Below are 23,166 nucleotides of genomic sequence, written 5' to 3'. Positions count from 1 at the left end.
TTTCTATACCGGGTGGTCTGGATGGTGACTCGGGTTCTTGTTTTTCATTCGTTTCATCCTCGGATCCACTGCTGTCTTTTGCTTTAACACTGAAACATCCGAATTATTTGCATCGAAATATAGTAAGATATAACGTAAGAATAAACCGACCGAGAGCCACGGAATTTACGTAAAAGAAGAACAGAAATAATTATAAGGTTTAAACCATGGCGTTTACATAAAAAATGGTACTATTTTGTGAAATACCTTAATTTTAGTTAGTTGTCGTTTAACTTGACACGGTAACAGATCACTATTTCGTCCACTTATTTCCGATTTTTTATCACTAAGAGATCGTACTGATTGGCCATTCATAAAACGTTTACAAAATAGCAGTTGCATCAACAAGAAGCACAGAGCAACGACTTTTAACACTAATTAAGGATGTTGAAATCGCAGCAAGGTATGGTGAAGAAGCACGCGTACAAATACACACTATGCAATAGCTTTGTTTTGCTTATTATGAGATATGTTGTGTATATATGTTTATTTTGGTGCTCCCAAAAATATGAAAGTATCAGGATATTGTTCTCCAACCCTCCATAACACGACGATAGTACGAGAAAATCTGTTAAAAATTGCTGAAAATAACAACATTTAGGGCTTACTCGAAGCCTTTAAAGTTTTGAATACAAGCTAAAGTGAATACATAGGCTATGCTGATAGTAGCCATCACAAATTTTGCATATTGTTGAGAAAACGCTCGTACTTTGCCAGATATTTTCATGTGGATTTTGCATGTTTTACATATAATAATTCCTAATAGGCGATATTATTGTGTTTACGGGAATAATAACTCATTATTTGTACATGATTTGCAAAAAGAGTATACGAATACTACAACAACAACAACAACAACAACAATAACTTACTACTACTACTACTACTACTACTACTACTACTACTACTACTACTACTATTACTACTACTACTACTACTACTACTACTACTACTACTACTACTACTACTACTACTACTACTACTGCTGCTTCTGCTTCTGCTACTGCTACTGCGCTGCTGCTTCTTCTCCTCCTCCCTCTCTTCCTACAACAACAACAACATCAACAACTACTACTACTTCTACTACTTCTTCTACTACTACTACTACTACTACTACTAATACTACTACTACTACTGCTTCTGCTACTGCTACTGCGCTGCTGCTTTTCCTCCTCCTCCCTCTCATCTTACAACAACAACAACATCAACAACTACTACTATTTCTACCATAGGCGCTCGATGTCAATGACAATGTTTTTTTTTAATTTATTGATTTATTTATGTTTTAGTTACCCGTTGTTTATTATAATGCATACACATACTAAATTCATAAAAATCTCCTGACAAAACGTCTTCTTAAAAATATAGTTCGACTATGTATGTATAGATATTGACAAGGTAAATCACTCGCCATTTTCTAAAGCAACTGAAGTGCGTCATTATGCATAATTAAATCGTTGTCACCCCGCTCGCTTATTGAAATGCGCGCGCAGGCCGGGAACCTCGCTCTTTATACTCAATAACAGCCACTTAACACCATTGGCGCCAGATTTGATTTTTGACGTGCTGATTTTTTTCTGAAATCACCATGGCAGACGAAATCAAGTTAAACAATTGGTAAGGAATGATTCATGTGTATGCAATTTACAATATCTTTTGTTGATTGCCCCATTAATTGAGTGAAACAATTGTTACAAGGATTTATCACATCGTTTGTGGATGTTTCTGTTGAAACTGAAAGTAGATAGAGAAAGAGCGAGGTTCCCGGCCTGCGCGCGCATTACAATAAACGAGCGGGGTGACAGCGATTTAATTATGCATAATGACGCACTAACGTTGCTTTAGAAAATGGCGAGTGATTTACCTTGTCAATATCTATGTACATAGTCGAACTATCTTTTATTTAAGAAGACGTTTTGTCGGAAGATTTTACTACTACTACTAGTGACTGGATCACTTTCTAGAAACTGCATTTGCCTTGCACCTATACAGATACTTTATAGCTGTTTGACTCGTTATTTATTAGTGCTGCACCGAATCCAATTTTCAATCGGATCCGAGTTCGAATCCAAAGGCTCGGATATTGAATATCGGTTCGAATCCTAATTTGAAAGTAAAAATACGCAAAATAAATTATAATTTATATTGTTATAACAAAAATTATGTTTTTAAACACCAGAACGTATATATGTCTTATGAGAAAAGTAATTAACTTTTATTATCATTGTAAACTTTACAACTACTAATATTTATACTACTTTAGCAGAATTGGTAGATGCAGCTGCAGCCGCAACAGCAGTAGTGGAAGCAGATTTACGACATCAAAAACAAAAACAAATACTAAGTAGATGACAAAATTGACTTACGTTGTTCGAAAAATAAAATACCCGGGTCCAGATTCCGCAAATTTCTCAAAATCGCACATACACGAAATAGTGTAAGCATTTTAACGACAAACATTAATAACAATGTCTCATATTAAACACATCTATGTCAGTCAGATATAATATGAATAACGCTGTATTTTAACAAGCAGTAAACGCATCACACGCAATCTGCAATAAGTATCAATAAAATACTTCGTAACGACCACTTATAAGCCAGAATTAGTACGCTGATAAAACCCGAAATGCTTCCACACCGAGAATTTTAATTGATTAGGTGCATCGTGAATTTTCTTCTGCGCCATTTTGCACCATCGAAAACGAAAGTAGACTGTGTAGTACCATGTTTTTGTAGAAAAAGTAGCGATAATTGTGACAAACTACATACCAGTCAGCCTTTCAAACATAAAGAAACAATTTAACGAAACGTATTAGGGCGAAAGAAACAATTAACGCAAACGAAAGGTTAAACTCAAATAAGGTCCGGATTCGAAACCGATTATACCAATCACGGTTAGATCCGCGAATCCTCGTTTGAATCCGCGAATCTCGGATATTTCGGATATTCGGTGCAGCCCTATTATCGTGATTCATCGCAGTCTTGCTTAAACATGTACACATTTGCCAACTTGGTCGTGTTATTCTTAATATATCCATCTAAAATGCTATCAAAAATGTATTGTTAAAACACATAAACCTTCTATTATTGTTTTACCGTGTGTGCATGATAATTATTACAAACGCAAAATTTTTTTGCAAGATATTTCTATTCGAAAGGTGATTATTGTTTTTCTTTAGTAACCGCAAAAGCGTTAAAATTACGATTTCATGACCCGCTCAGCCGCACACTCACATTCATACAGTGCGATATGGAATGTAGATATTGCAGTTAAAGAGAGGTCTCGGATGCATTGCTTGAACGACTGCTGATGTAAATTTCAAAACTTTAATATGTTAAAATATATAATAAAATGAAAACAAAATAAAATAACATTAAAAATTACACCAGAATGTGTGACAACAATACTCATATATTATACAATATACTATTGCACAAAATGCAATATTGAATAATTGTTTAATATAAGAAAACATCTTTAATTAGAATCACTCTTGCGCTGACAATGTGCCACATGTCAAACTTCTCCTAACAGACTCTAATATGTCGATACAAGGGTGTCGCGTGTTGAAACGCAACAAGAATTCGGCAATACTGAACGCAAATCAATTTACCTTGTGGTTTATAACACACCTTTAGCTGTCGTTATTAAATTGTTAGATCAAGAGATACCACATAAAGTTTATGTAAACCGGGCGATGCATTCCAAGTTTAATGAACTATACAATTACATTCTGCTTTGTAACCATTGGTGATATTGTAAAGTTATACTTGGGTGAAATACGATGAAGCATATTTCTTAATGAAGCGGAACACACCAGGGGTAGAGCCGTGTACGTGTGTCGCTGGTTTCGTTATATAATGTATTTATACATTGCTTCTATAAAGTCGGAGCAACACAATCTGTGACACAGAGCCTATGCTAGATAGCAGTAATAATGCTCCCGGAAGACAACGAAAATGCCGTTTTAGTATCGGGTTAATCAGACGCCGACCACGTAAAACATACTGAATTCCACAGAACCGGCTTTGCAATAACATTTCCAGACGGTTCGAATAAAATGTTCTATGGGATCATATTCAAGTAGAGCTTGCAATTTTAAAATCAATACTTCTTCATACACAACCTATGTTTAAAGCCATATTCAAGTTGTGATAATCCAGCAGAGCTACCTAAATGGATCCTTATATTCCGTCTTTTCTAGTCGACACCCTAATCACACTCAACATTGCTGAGTATACCTGCACACGTGCTACCTACTCGAGTAGAAAGAGAACCCTATTGACTCCACACTCTCTGTCTCAAACACAAATTACACTAGTTTAATATACTAATTTTATCGAAAGCCTTGCATAAAAAAACACACTCTCGTGTTCTTTGTCTTGAGAATTGCCCATAGTTGTTTCATGTGAAAGTGTCCCTTGTGACGGGATCTAACGCGGGATCTCCAGGTCGCAAGGAGATCACAATGTCCTTTACAACATTGGGGCCTCAACACCCCGTCCCACCCAATTTTGCTACGCACTCGTTCGAAGGCGGATGTTTGCTGAAGGATAACCATGTCAATTTATGATTTTAAATGAGTAATGCAAGCACCTGCCTAGACGGATATATATGTTCAAAAGTGTATGTATGTTTGTATTCCTTTTTTTATCATAATTAACAAATTTAAATTATTTGGAGTACATAAACAAAGAAAAAATCGGATTATTGAAATTGGCTAATTGGTTAATAATAATGTGATGTAATTAACAACTTTGTGTTTCATTTAAAGTGATATTATGGGCATTTTTCACTGTTGAATTGAGCTGAAAAGAATTAACAGGTCAACATAATTAGTTAAAATGTGGTAACTGACCAATTATCTACAACTCATCTTGCTACCAGTTGTTTATAATATATATATATATATATATATTATTTTCGATATTTTACATGACTCACTAGTCCTCTAAGCCGAAATGATCCGTAAATCAAAATTGTGTCTTTGTGACGTATAACGAATCTGCATGAAAACTTCATTTAGACTCACATCGTACATTGAATCATTTCTGTCGTCAGTTGTCAAAACGAAAGTACGGTTGATATTCAAATGCATTATTTTTCGCTTTCCGGGATATTCTTTTAGTATGTTGATGCTGCATTAACAAATTATAAGTGTTTATGAAGTGAAAACACCAAAATATAAACAACGGTTGCGATAGACATCTATATACTGTTAGATGCCCATAATATCACTGTAATAATTCCTTGCAAACTTTGTTAGTGGAGGTATGATTTATATACGTGTATTTTGTTCAAATATAGAGCCCCGTTGAGATTCTTTAACTTATATACAATAAAAATGTTTCTTAGACGTCAATATACAATTGTTATGGTGAGAAACAGAAAGAAAATATAGCCAAATTAGTAGAAACAAACTTTTAAAAAGCCTATTTAGGCGAAATGTATCAGGAAAGATTTAAACTTGTTCTGTGTTAATTTTTATTTATATTTACTGGATAAGAAACTGATAAATATACAATAGAAAGTACATTTATGTTTTTTTTTCGAGCTATCTTTTTAAATCAACTATTTGTGCCTGACATAGTGTTGGCTTATTGTGTTGCCTCAATCTTTAAAATTCTTACAAACAAGGTTTGCTTTATCGCTGTATATAGTACAATAACAACCAAACAATTTGCAGTATTGGAACGTTTATACTCCGCACGTTTCATGCATCAGATCGATGTGGAGTTTTTTGTCATTGCCTTTTGGCGATAAACAACGACATAGCGATTAGTCTTGCGATCCTCTCATATTATGATATCTAATCTGCAATTTAGAATGGGGCAAGCAAATGGAAACTTTACTATTTTTTTTGCTCAGGGGCATAAGTGTTTTCGTTATTTATTGTGATATTTAACAAACTAATTGAGTTCAGTGTCTTAAAACGTATAATAATAGAATACTCCGTTATACAATCGACCTCGAGAACTAAATTTAAATTGGGAAGCGCAATTTGATATTATTCCGTATTTGCTTGTTTGCGCAAACAGCTTATTTTAAATAGTTATCCCCACACTTTTTGAAAAGCGTGGGGATATTGTGGTTATCTCCGCCGTCTGTCCGGTCGTCCAGTCCGTCCTGGCCACTATCTCCTCCTACACTATTATCACTAGAACCTTGAAACTTACACACATGGTAGCTATGAGCATATGTGCGACCCTGCACTATTTGGAATTTTGATCTGACCCCTGGGTTAAAAGTTATGGGGGTTGAGGTGGGGCCGTGTCAGAGATTTTCACTCATTTTTTTAGGTTATTTTACATTAACTTCTTCATTTCTACACCGATTTACTTCAAATTGATACTGAACCTCTCTTATGACAATACGGTCAATATCAACTATGCATGGCCCCATTACCAACCCTGGGGCGCCCCGCCCACATAGACCACACCCACCCAAAATTGTCTTTTACTATTTTTTCTTCCTTTCTTCACCGATTCACTTCTAATTAATACTGAACTTCTATAATGTCAATATTACAATACGGTCAATCTCAATTATGCATGGCCCCATTACCAACCCTGTGGCGCCCCTGGGTCAAACATGCGGCGTGGGGATACGCGTCGGCCTCTGCGCGCCATTTCTAGTTATGCATTATACATTTAAGTTAGATAAACTGTAAAACCTGTATGCATTGAAAACACAAAATGTTGATGTATAAATATTTAAGATTTAATAAAACCTTTGGCCTTTAAAATAAACACACTCCTCTTTTTTCTGAAGAGACATGTTCACAGAATTGCCTTTTTTTTAAAAGTCATTTAGTGCATCTACTGCAAAAATAGTGTATACAATAACAGTTAAATATTTAAATCGTCATTATTTTGCAATATGTTTTCTTTATATCAGTCCAACCTCCTTATCGGTTCTCTATATATAAAAGATTTTTCAACGGATACATTTGCCTAAATGTCACAAGGTGTAGCCTATAATCCGGCATCACATTACATTATACGTATCGTAATTACTGTAAAATCATTATTCGTTAGCATTATTTAAAAAAATAAAAGACTTGGTTAATTTGTGTATTTCTGATTTAGTAAGCAAACTGATGAATTGTGACTGTTATTTATAGATGTGTTGGTGTAAAATTCGTGGATCGGTCAACAAAAGAAATGAACTCAGTTTTATTTTGAAATAATAATAATCATTTTACAGTTATTTACATGAGATGACCGGCCTTTGAAAGCAATATAATTTAATCTTTATTAAGAAGTCTGCATAAAACAGACACAACTTGTAAACATTTTTTGTAAGTTCTGTTTAACTTTTCGTTGTGAGTTTGCAGTTGCTAAAATACCTAGTATACCTTGGATGTGCAAAAATAACTCTGCACTGCATTTTTTTCTGTTAATCCATCCCACATATTATATTTGGTGTAAATAGCTCGTGTACCTAGGCTAAAAGCGATTTAAAATACAGAGAGTACTATATTAGTTTGATTGTGCACTTGAATTTATCCGACGAGTTGAAGAAATGTAAGCCTCGCCATGAAAGCCTTTCTGAGACGAGTCGGGCATACAAATGTCAAACGTCTACTTGTTCTACTCACAAAAATTGTGTAACAACCATATTTATTTTCTTCAAGTTTTGCTTGCTTCCATCAAGAGAAAATTCCATGAAAATTCTGCACATATTTACCTATTACAATTTATTCTTCATTGCCATCTATAAAGCACTTGGTGTATACAGGCAATTATTTGTGAATAGACATTCTTTGATCGACTGATAAAAGAACGACTTATTCATCTAAGAAATTACCCTTTTAAGTCAACATCGATTTCCTTCGAAATGTTAAAGAACAATTCACTGACAGTTTTCTAAGTCCGTCAATTGTTCAACAAAACATCGCGTTATTTGAATACATTCGACAATTAAAGAAATTGAAAATTCAGTCTCACCGGTTTCATTCACAGGCAGCAGTATCATAAAAAAAAATTGCCCCCCCCCCCGGACCATACCCCCCCCCCCCCCCCGAGCTTACCCCAGGGGTTCCAGATTGTTAAATGTACACCTATTGTGTATTGGTTTAACTTTCCAACAACGAATATTGACAAAAAATAACAGTTTACAAAAATACACCTCTTATAGGTATTATATATACACAAGGTATGAAAGCGCAATATATGCCTATTGCTGAAAGATTGTGGAACACAGGACGTGACCTTTTTCATCGAAAACACACATGTTCCCATGCAGTTGCCGACAAAATGCAACTGGATTCGTTTAAGACAGTAAAAGCAACGAGATTACACTTCTAACCGATCTCCTGCTCGGCTAATAACTTTAATATTCAATTAAATTCGACTTTCTCGCTACATGACTGTGTTTTGCTGTTATAATTTGTCGATCGAATGCTTGATTCTAAAACGCCATATCATTGGCCAACACATTGAGAACAACCAACCAGATGACGCGTTATAAAATTAAAATGGTGTACATGTGTAGATGAAACACCGAGTGACATATAGCGAGAAAGTCAAATTTAATTGAATATTAAAGTTATTAGCCGAGCAGGAGATCGGCTAGTTGTGTAATCACGTTGATTTTACTGTCTTTTAACGAATCCAGTTGCATTTTGTCGGCAATTGCATGGCAACATGTGTGTTTTCGATGAAAAAGGTCACGTCCAGTGTTCCACAATCTTTCAGCAATAGGCATATAGTACGTTTCATACCTTGTGTATATATAATACATATACGAGGGGTATTTTTTTAAACTGTTATTTTTTGTCAATATTCACTGTTGGAAAGTTAAACCATACACAATAGGTGTACATTTAACAATCTGGAACCCCTGGGGTAAGCTCGGGGGGGGGGGGGGGGTATGGTCCGTGGGAAGGGGGGGGGGCTTTTTTTATGATACTGCTGCCTGTGGTTTCATTCAAGTAATATATATCAATCGTGAACACACACACTCGTACCAAGTGGAGACATTACGTCATTAGCGTCATTGATTTGAATTACGCAATCAAGTGATTTCGTCAGCTGTGTAGTTAAATATGGTCTAGCTGTGTAGTAAAATCAGATATTTCTAACATTATAGGGAATTGTGTAAGCTTTTTAGCGTCACGGTAAGAGTGTCTGGTTACCAAAACGTGAGACACTGGTTCATTCCCCGTTTGTTTCAGGATTTTTTAGCAAAACTAATTAAAAAGAAAAGCTGCATTTGTGTTGATAAATTTTATTTATATACGGTATTTTGATTTAAAAATTAAACATCGAATTCATATTTAAATCCAAATTTAAGAACAAATGAAATATATTGATACATTTTAACTACTTAGATCTAAATCGTCTAAAAGTCTTCACTGCGTTTGACCTTTAACCAGAGGTGAAAGGCAAAACAAGTAGTCCCCATTTACATTAACTAGCCGGTGGCTTGAGGCAACCTGTTAAGTAAACCTTGTCTTTATCCAACGGTCGTAATTTGTTAAATAAAATCATTTAGCTGTAGGATAAAATATTTACATTTCATGTTTATGTTAAAATGTTTTTAAAGTATGAAGTTGAAAAGCTTTTTCTATGATGACTAAAGCTGGAGTACAAAACAAGCTATAGTTACACAATATTCTTATTTGTTTGCAGACAATTTGCTGATAATGCACCTATATACATTGTCAGCGTAACGTTTGTATTGATGTCAAGCTAGATGCCCAATGTCTCGTTCACACAAACATATAAAGTTAAAATCTGTGCATGATTGCATAGTTGTAGGAAATCAAGTGAAACATCATATGAATGAAATCAGGTTGTTGTGTTTTTTTTAATCAATCAGTACATAGTCATTTAAGACTTTGTTAAGTATCGACGGTGTCCTTAGCTCCAAATGACAAAAATGTATCGGTGTCTAGATGTAACCATCTAGATGTTCATTCGCTCTTTCTTTTTTTAGATCGCTTGGTGGAGATTTCCGAACTTACTCTTAAACTTGAAGTTAATCTCGCGATTTGCTGCACGTATACATCTTTTTTCGACAGTGTGTTGCTCAAAATACCAGATAGAGTCTGCCAATGTTAAGTCATTACATTTAAGGAGATACAAATGGCCTGCCACGCGCTTACTGTTCATTTTGTTTTGTATGCAATATTAAGAAGTTATAATACATGTACTCTGCTATTTTAAATGCTTGAAGGGTTTGAACCGTTAATAGAACAACAAATATTTTACCAGACTAAAACGTGTGGTGCAATTATTCCCAATACGTTTCAGATGAGTCGTCAACATGAATACAACTATTCAGCACATATTGATGTAAAAGCGTCATAAACACATATAACACGCATGATAAGGTAATGTGGTGACTATCATAAAAACAAATTAAAATTGTACGTCCTTCTTTATTGAAGCAAACATTAATTTGTTTACTCTCAATGAACCCAATTTTCCGTTATCAGGCACGTATAGTCCAAGCTCATTAAAATAAAATAATAACAACCACTCACAGATTTGTCGCTGTTAGCCGGACGTTATAGAAGAATCAGACCGGGGATAATTTGAAATTATAATTTTGAAACAATTACTATGGACTCTTCAAATAGAGTTTATCAAAGAAATCCGTTTTCTCGAGTAAAACACGAGTACGTGTATATTACTCGAGCAAAGCTCATAATTCACTTTAATGTTGTGCTAAAATGATTACCACGCCTATCCGAAAAAGTAACTTCATACTCATAATGCTTACATTAATAGATGTAATGCTACAATCAATATACGTTAGAACGTTCAACTGGTTTATTATATCTAGTGTTATTGTTGTTGTGGTTAAACTTGTTAAATGTCTTTTAGGTCACATTTAACCTTTAATAAAAACATACAACAATTTTACAAGATAGACCAATAACTGTTGCGTATTTTATTATGTTAATGTTCACACTTGGTTAAATTAATCGAGTCAAATTAAGAATAATAATAAGTACAGGTGACAATCTATTATTTAATACACTATAATAAAATGTTCACTTTGTGCATAATCTGAATTATAACATATGAATCTAAAAGCGTTCATATAATGAAGTAAGTATTTTGTTTGGCCTCTATGAATAATACACGAATATCAATTGTGCCGCGTTATGAGAAAAACTCATGCATGTGCGCTTAGTGTCGTTCCAGATTAGCCTGTGTAGTCCGCACAGGATAATCAGGGACGACCCTTTCCGCTTTTATGACATTTTTTCGTTAAACTGAAGTCTCTTCCAATTTAGGCAGAAAGTGTCGTCTCTGATTACCGGTAGCCTGTGCGGACTGCACAGACTAATCTGGGACGACACTTTACGCACATGCATTATGCCCAATTTTTCTCAGAACGCGACTCAATTACGAAGCTGGCGAAGGGGCTTAAATCGGTCTTATGTTTTATATTCCATTACATGACCTTTCACCACTCAAAATGTGCAGCTCCATGAGATACACATGCATGTCAAATATCAAGTTGCTATCTTCGATATTGCAAAAGTTATAGCCATTGTTAAAGTTTTCGGACGGACTGACGGACGGTCGGACGGACAGACAGTTCAAATGCTATTTTCCACCCTACCTGGGACATAACAAAACAGAGCATGAAAAAATAAAACGATTTGAATCACGTCAAAGCTCTACCCTGCTTGCCTGTCGAATGACCAAAACTACAAATCTGTGCACGAGGAAATCTTGATTTCCGCACCATTGAACATGCACCACCTTCAAAACATGTATAACCACTTTATTCAATCACACACCAATAATAAATACATATAACGTTGATTGATCAAAAAAGCGCATTATTGCCTGTAATAAGCGTGTAATACTTTGAGAAGTACACACTATATTGTGGTAAATGTTTGTATTTTTTTATATATATTCAAGACACAGTTAGGCTAACGTTTAGTGTTCATTGAATTTTTGTAAAAACTAGCATTGTACGTTCTAAAAAGCTCGGATTATGTTAATTAATTACTTAATATTTCTGTAAATAGCGCATGGTAACGATTTATTAATACGTATTTTATTACCCACGTGTATAATTCCCATGCGTTTGTTTTCACGCGTAAATAATCGAACAAAAGTCATTCACTAAATGTGTCTTGTTCTGAGAAAACTGGGCTAAATTCATGTGCGTAAAGTGTCGTCCCAGATTAGCCTGTGCACAGGCTAATCAGGGACGACACTTTTCACTTTAATGGTATTTTTTTTTAGTTTCAAGGAAGTCCCTCCTTACCGAAAATCAAGTTTAGGCGGAAAGTGTCGTCCCTGATTAGCCTGTGCGGACTGCACAGGCTAATCTGGGACGACACTTTGAGCATATGAATTAAGCCCAGTTTTCTCAGAACAAGACGCATACATCTATACTATATATACTTTTAGCACAACATTTTTATTAAATTAAAAAAGAACCTGGTAAGCTTAATATTGCGACTGGCTTTGAAGATTTAATTTAAAAAAACAACTCCTAACACATCTAATTTCCTCACGATATAGATACATTTCCAAAACCTCTTTAAAGGGGCCTTTTAACAGATTTTGGCATGTATTGAAGCTTGTCAAAAATGCTTTATATTGATAAATTTAAACATTGGACCTAAAAATCTCCAGTAAAAAAAACAAGATTACAACTCAAAAAGGAAAAAAAGTAACCCTCAACTGGGCTCGAAACACTGACCCCTGGAGTCCTGGAGTAAAAAGACCTCCGCTTGGACCACTCGACCATCTGTGCTCATGCACTGAGCGGATGTATTTTTTACTTATATGAGCAATCCTCGTAGTGTTCCAAAAAATAACGACAACATCAGAACTTTCAAAACTATTCCATCGTTTCGCGTTGCAACGCTTTATAATTTTCAGGTTTTCAAATCATCAAAAGATGCATATAAAGGATATTTTAGAGCATGGTAAATGTTCCGTATTACTATTTCCTCACAAATATCATAACTAAAACGAAAATTAGTGAATTTGAAACAATTTTTTTTTTTTATTTTGTCAATTTACCGAAACGTGAAAAGGCCCGTTTAAATCGTGTTTAAAAAACTAAACGCCACGCATGGGCAAACCTAAACATTAAAAAGACACTACATAAAATTTAAGAGTTTAATTAATATATGCACGTAAAATGCGTGAATTCTCTCCTGGGCATACGACTTAATGGAAATTTATTATAAAAAGATGATAATTTACAATTCACAACTTTTCGAAATGCGGTTGAAACCACATGTCGTTTGATACGCCATAATAAATGAAAATAATCTTTATATCAGATATCTTTTAAATCGCGGCTTCATTGCTCACGAACGTATTTAACCTTACTTTATTTTAAAGGGACCGTCAATCGCGATTTACGAAAAGAGAAAAGTTCTAAAATACCGTAAATTTTTACATTTATTAGTTAATATTGATTAAAATATCACGAGTGATATATATAGGATCTGGTACGATTTGTCATATCATACCATATTTTATTAAACGATATATTGATTAAAATATCACGAGTGGTATATATAGGATCTGGCACGATTTGTCATATCATACCATATTTTATTAAACGAGTTTAATAAGCGAGCCTTTGGCTTGCTTACTAACGAATTTCCTGGACAAGTTTAATAAAATATGGTATGAAATGACAACGAGTGTCGGATCTTTTTATCACCCGTTTTAAATGAGCAAATTAAATAAATATTGACGCAAACATATTGATGTATCCCGAATGTGGTTAACATTCCGTGACGTCATTTGACGTTTCAACGTCATTTCAGCAAAATAACAAAATGCGATTGGTCAACCGAACGAAAACTAGCCAATGAAAACGCTTACAAAGTATATTACAAATGTGTAAGATAAAAATATTCTTAATGATTATATTAGATGGGAAACAGGGTATGGCATGTGATAAATTACATAACTTCAAAAAAGTTAATATTTTCAGTATATTCGGTGATAAAATTTCGCGATGTGAAATCTAAAGTACATCGCGAAAATAGGCGACATAACGATATATACACTATAAATGACGCAAGTAGATTGATCATTTTATATATATAATATATACAATTCACTACGCACGCACAATTTCATTCCTGGGTGTGTTTTTTCCAGGCCGTTTTAGCGTGGCGCGGCGCCATGCCCTTTTTTTGTAGCGCCACGCTGCCCCTTTCAAAGCCATTCAGCGCCACGCTGCCCTTTCCAAAGGCCGCCGCCCTGCCCTTTCATGAGCACCCGCTGTTTTCCGCCCTTTTTGATCTTAATTGCCCCTTGACCAAACTTCTAAGCCGACTAGTATCAGATTATGGCTCCAAGGCAGCGAAGATTCGCGCGGTTGTGCATTAGTCATGCGTGAATAACCCCGTGTCAGTATCAATCGATAAGGCCAAAGGCTATATTATACCAAGCGCACTTATCGGTCGTTAATGTGTATTCCTCCTCGATAAAATCGTGGACTGTAACGTCGGAGACTTTTGATGAAAAACTCGATGTTATCCTCGTGGCAATTGTGCATTTCATGCATAATTCAGTTACATCAAAACATATATTTTTACGCATAATTACATTTAAAAACACAACAAAAATTCTTTATCGGTATCGTCTTTAAGATAATTAATTATTGAAATAATAACTGAGACGGATACTTATTTAAAAAAAATGCGAATCGCGTATTAGGCGGACGTATTATACGATTTTACGTTGCTATGCGCACCTGTCGCTTACATCATTTGACATTTTAACAACATGGCGGAATATACAGAGTTAAACTGTGACTCGGCAAAAATGGCAAATAACGTCGTAAACGATCGAATTAACGATGGAGATTATACATTTCGAAGAAATAAATTAAACGTCTGTGATAATCATCGATGCATATTTGTAATCTACTCAGTGGATGTAGCTTTGTCACGGAAACGAGTGTATGCATATGGTTAGCGATCAGTTTTCTCACAATGTTAAACATCTGACAGGATTATCGTTAGAAAATGGGATAAGACAAACATGGTTTTATTTATATGTTAGTGGATCTGTGTATAATCAGATTCATATGCATATATTGCTTTATTATGTTTGTCGTGCTGTACAGTTTATTGAAACTGCATGGAACTTAAATGTCAGACATTGCAAGGTAAATATATTAATATTAATTAAAGTAAGTTAAATGTCAATTACCTTTAAGTGTGCTTCTTTATATTTTTATGTTTTACCATCAGCTGCCTCTAATGGGATGAAATGTTTCTCCCTAATTCAGGTATTAACGGAACGTTTTTGCTCTTTTTTGCATAAACTGCGCGCTAAAATGCCCTTTTGAAAGTTATGCGCCATGCCCCTTTGCCCTCCTGGTAAAAACACATATAGCTAATTGGTAGTTACCTGGTACCTGTACCTAGCAAAATTAATTACCGAATATACTGAAAGTATGAAAACTTAACAACTTTTTTCAAGTAATGTAATAAACCAGTCCGGATATTTTAATCAATATAAACGAATAATTGTAAAACTAAAAACTACGGTTTTTCAGATCTTTTCTTTTTTTGTCAATTGCGGTTGACGTTCCCTTTAAAGGAAAGCTGCGACACTGAAAGTCAGCGTGGCGCAGTGGTAGAGGCTCTACTAGAGCATCCGCTTATGGATAGGGACATTACGAGGTCGCGTACCGGCATCGTACTTGTTTTCTTTTTTTTCTTAATACAAAAATGTGTAAAGTCTATTAAAAAGCATTGAAGATTTGTAAACAATCATATATAATGACATTTGAAAAATACCAGTTTCTATTAACAATACCCTTACATAGTGGATGTGAACAAGATTTTGATTAATTCCCGTGGTTCCACTTGTTTCATATATGACTTCATTCCAATAAATATGTTCCTAACATTTGTTTGCTAGTTTTTGCATACTTAGTTTTGTGTTTTTCTACAAAGTGAATCTCGTCGTATTTGATTTTGAGATAAAATCCTAATGTATTTATTAATTGTGTACGTTACATTAAATAGGTTTAACAGATAAATAATTTTCTTGTTTCTTGCATCTTGTCGGGACTTGTAATATTGTTAAACTTTGTGACGGCCAACACTTTTACCATGTGATTTAGGGCTGCGTGAGGGGGGGGGGGGTAAATTCATATATTTTAATATGAATCTGCAAATTATTTTGCATTGTATTCAAAATTATTGAAATAATTTTAATTAAAAAATAAAGCGTGCATGTAATATTTTGTGTAAATATAACAACAACAAAAACACAACAACAACTAATTATACCTTTTTAATTAAATGAAAATGAAGCGCTCGTAACAGTATTATCAATAGTAACAAAACAAGAAAAACAAAGATATAACTTTGATCTTACCTTCTGAACGAAAAGGTCTTTCAGTCTTGTAAAAAGTAATGATATTATTCTAAGGTTAATTAAAACAATAAAATAAATAAACGTCTAGCCAATAAGAAATAACATTAACATCCGGACATTAACTTGCTCGCAAAAAACAACAATCTTTCTTGATAAATATTTCTGATTTTTCGATTGATATAGGATGAAATGCAATATTTCACACTTTTTGTTTCATTTATGTACACTTATTTTAAAAAAGACTTTTCTTTTTGATAGCCTTTTGGATTTTCATTCAGTCAACTGTTCCTTTAACATTAACTTCAGCAGAAACTTTCCGGTTTGTACGTTCAACACCGTCGGCACTTCAGCAGCAGAACAGACCAAGGTTCTACATAAGAATGGATAAAATAACCTGTTGCACATACAGTAATGGTTGAACGTAATTTAAAATAAAAATACCTCGATATATGTCGATATATGTTATAAATGACGTTATGACAAAATATATTTTGCAGAAACGTTAAAGGCCGCCGAATGAAGCAGCAACGCGTCAACCTGGAGAGGACGACGGTACTTGATATACCGCATGTACTACGGACCTTGCTCAAGATTAGTCTGCGCTTCTTGAAGGCAATCACCGCTCCAGCTTTAGTAACGGTCCTCGTATTCCTCGTGTTTGGTCTTAACTATACGTTTCATCTACAGACACGGAACGTTCAATGGAAAGGGCTTGAGATCCAGCGAATGTTTAAAATTCTGGATGAAATTAAAAAATCTCCAACAGTGGCGACTACGAAGATCGGGCCACCCACAACTACAACGTTGTCACCAGAATTTCTGGCGATATCGCCAGACATTGAACTTGATAAGCTAATAAATAGGTCATCTGGTGAAAAATACCCAATATTCAATGGAAATTATGTATTTGAAAATCCAATTCTGTGTTTAGAAGTGAAAAATCTGTCAGTGCTTATTATAGTGCATACGGCGCCGGACCACTTCGAGATGCGGTTAGCGATACGCAGGACATGGGCGAACGACACTTACTACCGTCAGTATGGAGTGTCCAGAGTGCTCTTCCTGCTTGGGCGAGTGGAGGATGCAACGCTACAGGAAAAGATAGAGGCCGAGTTCAAGGACTACCGCGACATGCTGCAAGGGGACTTTAGGGACGCCTACCGGAACCTCACTCACAAGGGCGTCATGGGGTACAGGTGGATCACCGAACGATGTAGAAACGCGAAATTTATTTTAAAAACTGACGACGACATCGTTGTAAATATGTTTCAATTGTTTAATCACGTCCTACCGAATTTTCACAACAAAACAAAACAGATATTCTGTAATCATATTTACGCAAACACGATGCCGATTATTCGGGAAAAGACGAGTAAGTGGTATGTGAACGAACATCATTTTCGGGGAAAGACAGTTTTTCCGGAGTATTGCAGTGGTTTTATAGTTCTGTTTACAAATGACGTCATACCGGCAATTTACAGTGCAGCTACGATGACGCCTTTTTTCTGGGTCGACGACGTTTACCTTTATGGGTTGGCTCCTAGCCACGTCCCTGGAATAAAGTACAGCGACATGAAAGACACTGACCACATGCTTGATTGGCAAAAGGCTCTCAGCTGTTACAGAAATGTGACTGAAAATCTCGGCAAAAAGTGTGAATACTTGGTGACTGGTTCCCGAACACTTCAAGTGAGCGAAGAAACTTGGATTGAAATGAGAAAGCAGTTTGACCATGTGCTGGGTACTAATTCGACATCAACAACAGCAACACCATCAAAGCATGCATAGATAAAATGAAGCGCATACCTAATTAATCGATATAATGTTTTGTTCATTGGCTAGTTGTATCAAAACTAGCACATATTTATGATACAATGGCTTGCACAAAAAATGCATCACGTGCATACATGTAGATATGTTGTAACGCTGACTTATAAACTGGCGCCCCCATATGTCTAACGTTTTCCACCAGACCATTTAGAATGGATATCGGGGGCACTTCGGTGTGCTTTTGGGCTCCTGTCCATGATATTCGTAACAATAACATTTGAGAACGCAATGTTGCAATTTTGGGTATACATGTACTTATAAGTTCTCACTCAGTGCTTCATTATGAATAAAGGAGTGTTGATCCGTTGACAGATTTTTACGTAAAACTCCAAAGATTAATTGCGAGTACCAAAATAAGTTTTTCGTTATTGCGTGAGCTCACCGAACCGCTTAAAAAGTGGCATTGTGTGAGATGGCCTTTAATTTGTTCACTGTATAAGATGTAAATATTTGCGATAAACGTAAACTGTGGAAGAATGTGAACAAATGATACACTTTAAACATTAGGCCATCTTTAAAAATTGTTTATCTAGAATGCGCAGACCCAACAGTTATTTTTGGGGGGTGAGGGGTGGGGTTGGGGGCTCGATTAAATTTCAAAAAATCATACGAAAGAAATATTTTCGCGCACTGGTATTTACGATTCGTCTTCAAATCAACACGATTATTCATATATATGGCTCTTCTTTTACAAGCTGTAAACGCTATCAATCTGTGGGAGATGTAAGATTATGGAATGCATGCAACATTACTTTTACACGTTCTCATTTCAAAAGGAAATGCACAATCGTCCGTGACTCTTAAACCAACGGTAAGGAATCTCTTAGCTACCGCCGTGGCTACATCCGATCTCAATGAATGTTAACCATAATATTTTATATCACTCACAAAAGTTTGTATAGCATCTTAAATTGTTGTATAATAAATGATTACCACATCGCCTTATCTTAAAACCATCTTTTGGTTTTGACAGTTGAGAGAAAACTAATTTTATTATACACATTATTTTCTTTATACAAACAGTAAAAAAGTTTTTCAGTACAGTTACAGCATTCGATTCTTTTCTTAACGAATATTTGCTCTTTACTAAATTAGAACCGAATCATGGTACAACTTTATAGTTAAAAAGCATTAACAAAAGGACTTGGCACACTTATTTCTCAAACCCCAATTACACCACATTTTTATCCTAATCAAAAGTTCAACATAAGTACACACATTTGAAAACAAAAATATGCATTGCAATTTATATATTATTGCATAAACTCTATCTATAATGCCCTCTGGCGAGGTGCAGAAACTTGGCAAAAGGAGGGCTTGAACGAGATAAATCGTGTATTACAAGGCGATTAACGTGCCGTTCAAGCCCTGTTATGTGTTTTTCATATCCATAATCTGTTCCACGCGCAAGTACTTCCCTTCTCCAGCCTTCGACGACTTTCCAAGCATAAATGGGGAACTGAATTAGCACCAGTTTCCTCATGCATGCAGGGATAATGGCAATGACTATTTCAATCCATTTTTCAAATTATACCATCTGCACTCTCTTGACAACAGCTTTATTTAATTGGCAACGTCAATGAAGTAAAAGTTATTTACTCAACACTTTCAAAAGACTATGCTGTAAATGTAAGTGTTTATGTACCTTCAACGCACCTGCTGTAAATTCCAAAATAATTCCTCATTTCTTACTTTGCGCGGCTGCATTTCAACTGTGCATTTATCCGATGTTTAAACACATTTTAAATCGAAAACTGCCTATTCGAAGGTAAAGCCTCGTCATTTCGGATGATGACCGAGTGAGGCATATGTAAAACATAACCTTGAACTGTATTGACGAATTATTTTGTCGATGTCGAATGAACAAGGCGTATTGTTTTCAATGTTATTTTAATTTATTTTGGTATGTGTGATTTGTTTATGCAATAATAGCGAAAATACACATTTTCTCGGACATGATCATCTGAGGGCGCTCTCAAAATCAGTTCCTGCCCTCGTGCTGCGCACGCGGACAGGAAAGGATTTTTCGAGCGCCCGCAGATGATCATGCCCTCGAAAACGTGTATTATCCCAATATTAGTAGCCCGACAGCCGATACTGGCACGTCGTACCGTGCTTACACGAACGTTCACACAGCTGGTGTGTAACAAGCAATTATTGATTCTATAAATGCAAGCGCCATACCCGCTGTACACTTCAGCGCATACTCATTCACAAGTAATCTTCGGTAGTTTAAATAGGCCTTTTCACGTTTTGGTACATTGACAAAATACGCATTGTTCGTAGTGAGTGTATCTACATTTTTTGCGAACTCTTTCAGGAATGACGACGATATTGCCATTCCTTTGTGGGTCAAAGAACAAGTTTTTTGGGACACACAAGCATCGTCTTTGTAGATTATATGGTATGTCCGTCGCTGATTGCGTCTCTTAGATCACCACGTACGTGCAAAGCTCGATGGCAATGAAACTAAAAAAACATCAAAATTCAAATCAGGGCTTTCACTTTTTCATTTTAAAATAACTTTGCAAAGCAGTACCGGAACGTATTATTATGTTTCTGTACTCTGGGTATGACTTGAATACGGTTTATGAGCTTTTATTTCCATTCTGTATGGGTCATGAGTTAGTTATTTTCTGTGTTGCGCTAACGAAAATAACGTCACTGTACTTAAAGATGATATTAATCGAATTATTTCACCATCACATTTTTCTATTACAGAAAACTTGTATCAGACTGAATATTATATGAGTGGTTCATTTGAACGATGTTGTTAGTGCGACATTGTTACCCGAATTAGTGTTAGTTTTTATATTAAGGAACATATACCAGTTTGTAAGCAAGTAGATAGAAATATGCGCGGCTGGTCCACTGTCGTTTCCCGGTCGTTTCCCTTTCGTTTCCCTTCTGTAAAGAAATATACTAAAGCAGTTTTCCTTTCATGTCAACATGAAGTAACCACAATTTTATAAATTTATGGTCTTTCCTTAACCATACATTTAAAACAAGTATTAAAACTTTCGAATAACACCTTAACCATGAACATTCAATTTTCTTATTATCGTGACGGGGCGGCTAGAGGACTTCCGACCGTTTAGGCCTATGCAAAATATTTTCCTTTTATATGTTTAATTTCAAAGTCTTCGTAAACAATGTCGTTTTGTGTGATCATTCCGAATAAGAATGCCGTGGTAATAGCACCTTTGCGATATTTTTTCTCCTCCATATCACACTTTAATTTTAATACGTATTGTAAATCAACCTAAGTTGATCTCGTTTTTCAACGTTGTTCCACTGTTTTATTGACTCTTCAATGGTTGCTTCCATCTTTTCAAACTCATCATTTTTAGTCCAGAGCATTTGATTAAGTTCATCATGCAGTTGGACGCTGTTTGTTTTTATGGTATTTTAAACGTTTAATTAAATTTTAATAAGGTAGACGTTCCATCGTCATTGTCAATAATCATACCACATTTTCCAAAAACCAAGAAGTTCAAAATATCTATTATTTTCCTTATCAGTTTCGCGCTTACCACATTCTAGAAAAAACGGATAAAATCTCATTTTTATATTAGAGTTTGATACTCTTAACTCAGGTTGATAATACATACAACTGCATAACTTGAACTCCAAGATCTCCGGCTCCAGAACTTGCTGTTATATTGAGTCTATAATACTGGTATGCGTTAGTAGTTGAAATATCAAAAAAAAAGGAGCATTAGCAGATCCAAACAATTTAGTTGTAGATGTCAACAGTGGTTCTAATTCTTTTCCATTATGGTCTCCGTTAATAGCCCATCCGGTTATATTTTTACCATCTATAGCTCTAGCTTTTAACGCCACTCTCCAAATTGTAACGGGTGCAGGACATTTAATTTGAAGCCAACCAGTTTTTTAAGGTGTAGCCCAGCTTCCATTAGACCCATCATCGTTCAGACTATTAAATGCACCGTATGCTCTATATTTATAATCAGTAACTGTACTTGCAGTTGTTACAAATCCAGTTCTTCTAATATTATCCTCAAAAATTGGAACATAACCCGAATACAGTAACATTTTTTAGTTAAATTATTAGCATAATATTTAGTTACAGCATCTTGATCATCTGTATACTGTTTATTATAGGGTGTGTACGTCTCGTTTACTTTCGTTTTCGAATTTCTACTTCCGGGGACATCGCTTTCTCAGACATAGTAGGAAAATATAAGCATGGTATATTGTTATGTGATCGGGTGCAATCATCGGACAGCAGGTGCAAATTCTTGCAGCCTATTTATATTTCCTGTTGACCCCAGTGAAAGAAAAAAGTGGGCCGATAGATGCCGGTGAGGACTAAATTATTTATTTGATTTGATATTTATTTCGTCTGCACTGCTATCTATCGTATAATAATATCGCGTTGATCGATGTAGATGTTGATATGCAAAAAATACTTATAAGAAGCATATATTTTCGAAGTTATGCTGAATTTGCAAGTTTTATTATCGAATGTTAACAGTAGCATCCACTTTTTGAATTACAAAATTACAAATGACGTTTATATACCGATTTCGGATACAGCAACTTTCGGTTGAATAATATGGAGTCTTACATTTATTCTAATATCTAAAAGAGAACTCGTTGTATTGATATTTATTTGTGTTGTAATAATAATAAAATGTATTAAATCTTGTAAATTAGATATTTGACTAGTTTTTATAAGAAACATGATTATATTATATTTTGTTTTACATTTAGACTTGAACTAGTTTTGATATTTAAATGTATTATGTAATCCTAATATTTGACAACCAACATGCATACTTTTTAGTAGGGTGCTTTGATTTTAAAATGTACATTTCAACATAAGTGTATAAACAAAACCCACAATCAACAGCACTAAAATGAATGTGAAATTCGCTTAAAAGTAATTAAAGCTGCTAAAACTTTCATAAACCATACGTC

At 35.1% G+C, this 23,166-nt stretch overlaps 1 protein-coding gene across 2 annotated transcripts; it reads left to right on the top strand.

Annotated features, from left to right (window-relative positions):
* Positions 1-4,566: 4,566 nt before the first annotated feature.
* LOC127849780 (lactosylceramide 1,3-N-acetyl-beta-D-glucosaminyltransferase A-like) lies at positions 4,567-19,161 on the top strand. Of its 2 annotated transcripts, none has more exons than XM_052382542.1 (2): positions 4,567-4,673; positions 16,890-19,161. In XM_052382542.1, exon 2 carries the CDS (start codon positions 16,909-16,911, stop codon positions 18,178-18,180), a length of 1,272 nt encoding a protein of 423 aa, XP_052238502.1. In that variant the 5' UTR covers positions 4,567-4,673; positions 16,890-16,908; the 3' UTR covers positions 18,181-19,161. The 2 variants fall into 2 exon arrangements, with proteins under 2 accessions (XP_052238502.1, XP_052238494.1); XM_052382534.1 differs by having other exon boundaries at positions 4,585-4,669.
* Positions 19,162-23,166: the final 4,005 nt, after the last annotated feature.

Source organism: Dreissena polymorpha, chromosome 1 (genome assembly GCF_020536995.1).
Source record: "Dreissena polymorpha isolate Duluth1 chromosome 1, UMN_Dpol_1.0, whole genome shotgun sequence".
Lineage (NCBI taxonomy): Eukaryota > Metazoa > Mollusca > Bivalvia > Myida > Dreissenidae > Dreissena > Dreissena polymorpha.
The sequence above is the reverse complement of the archived record's forward strand: the minus strand, read 5'-3'. Positions and strand labels throughout refer to the sequence as shown.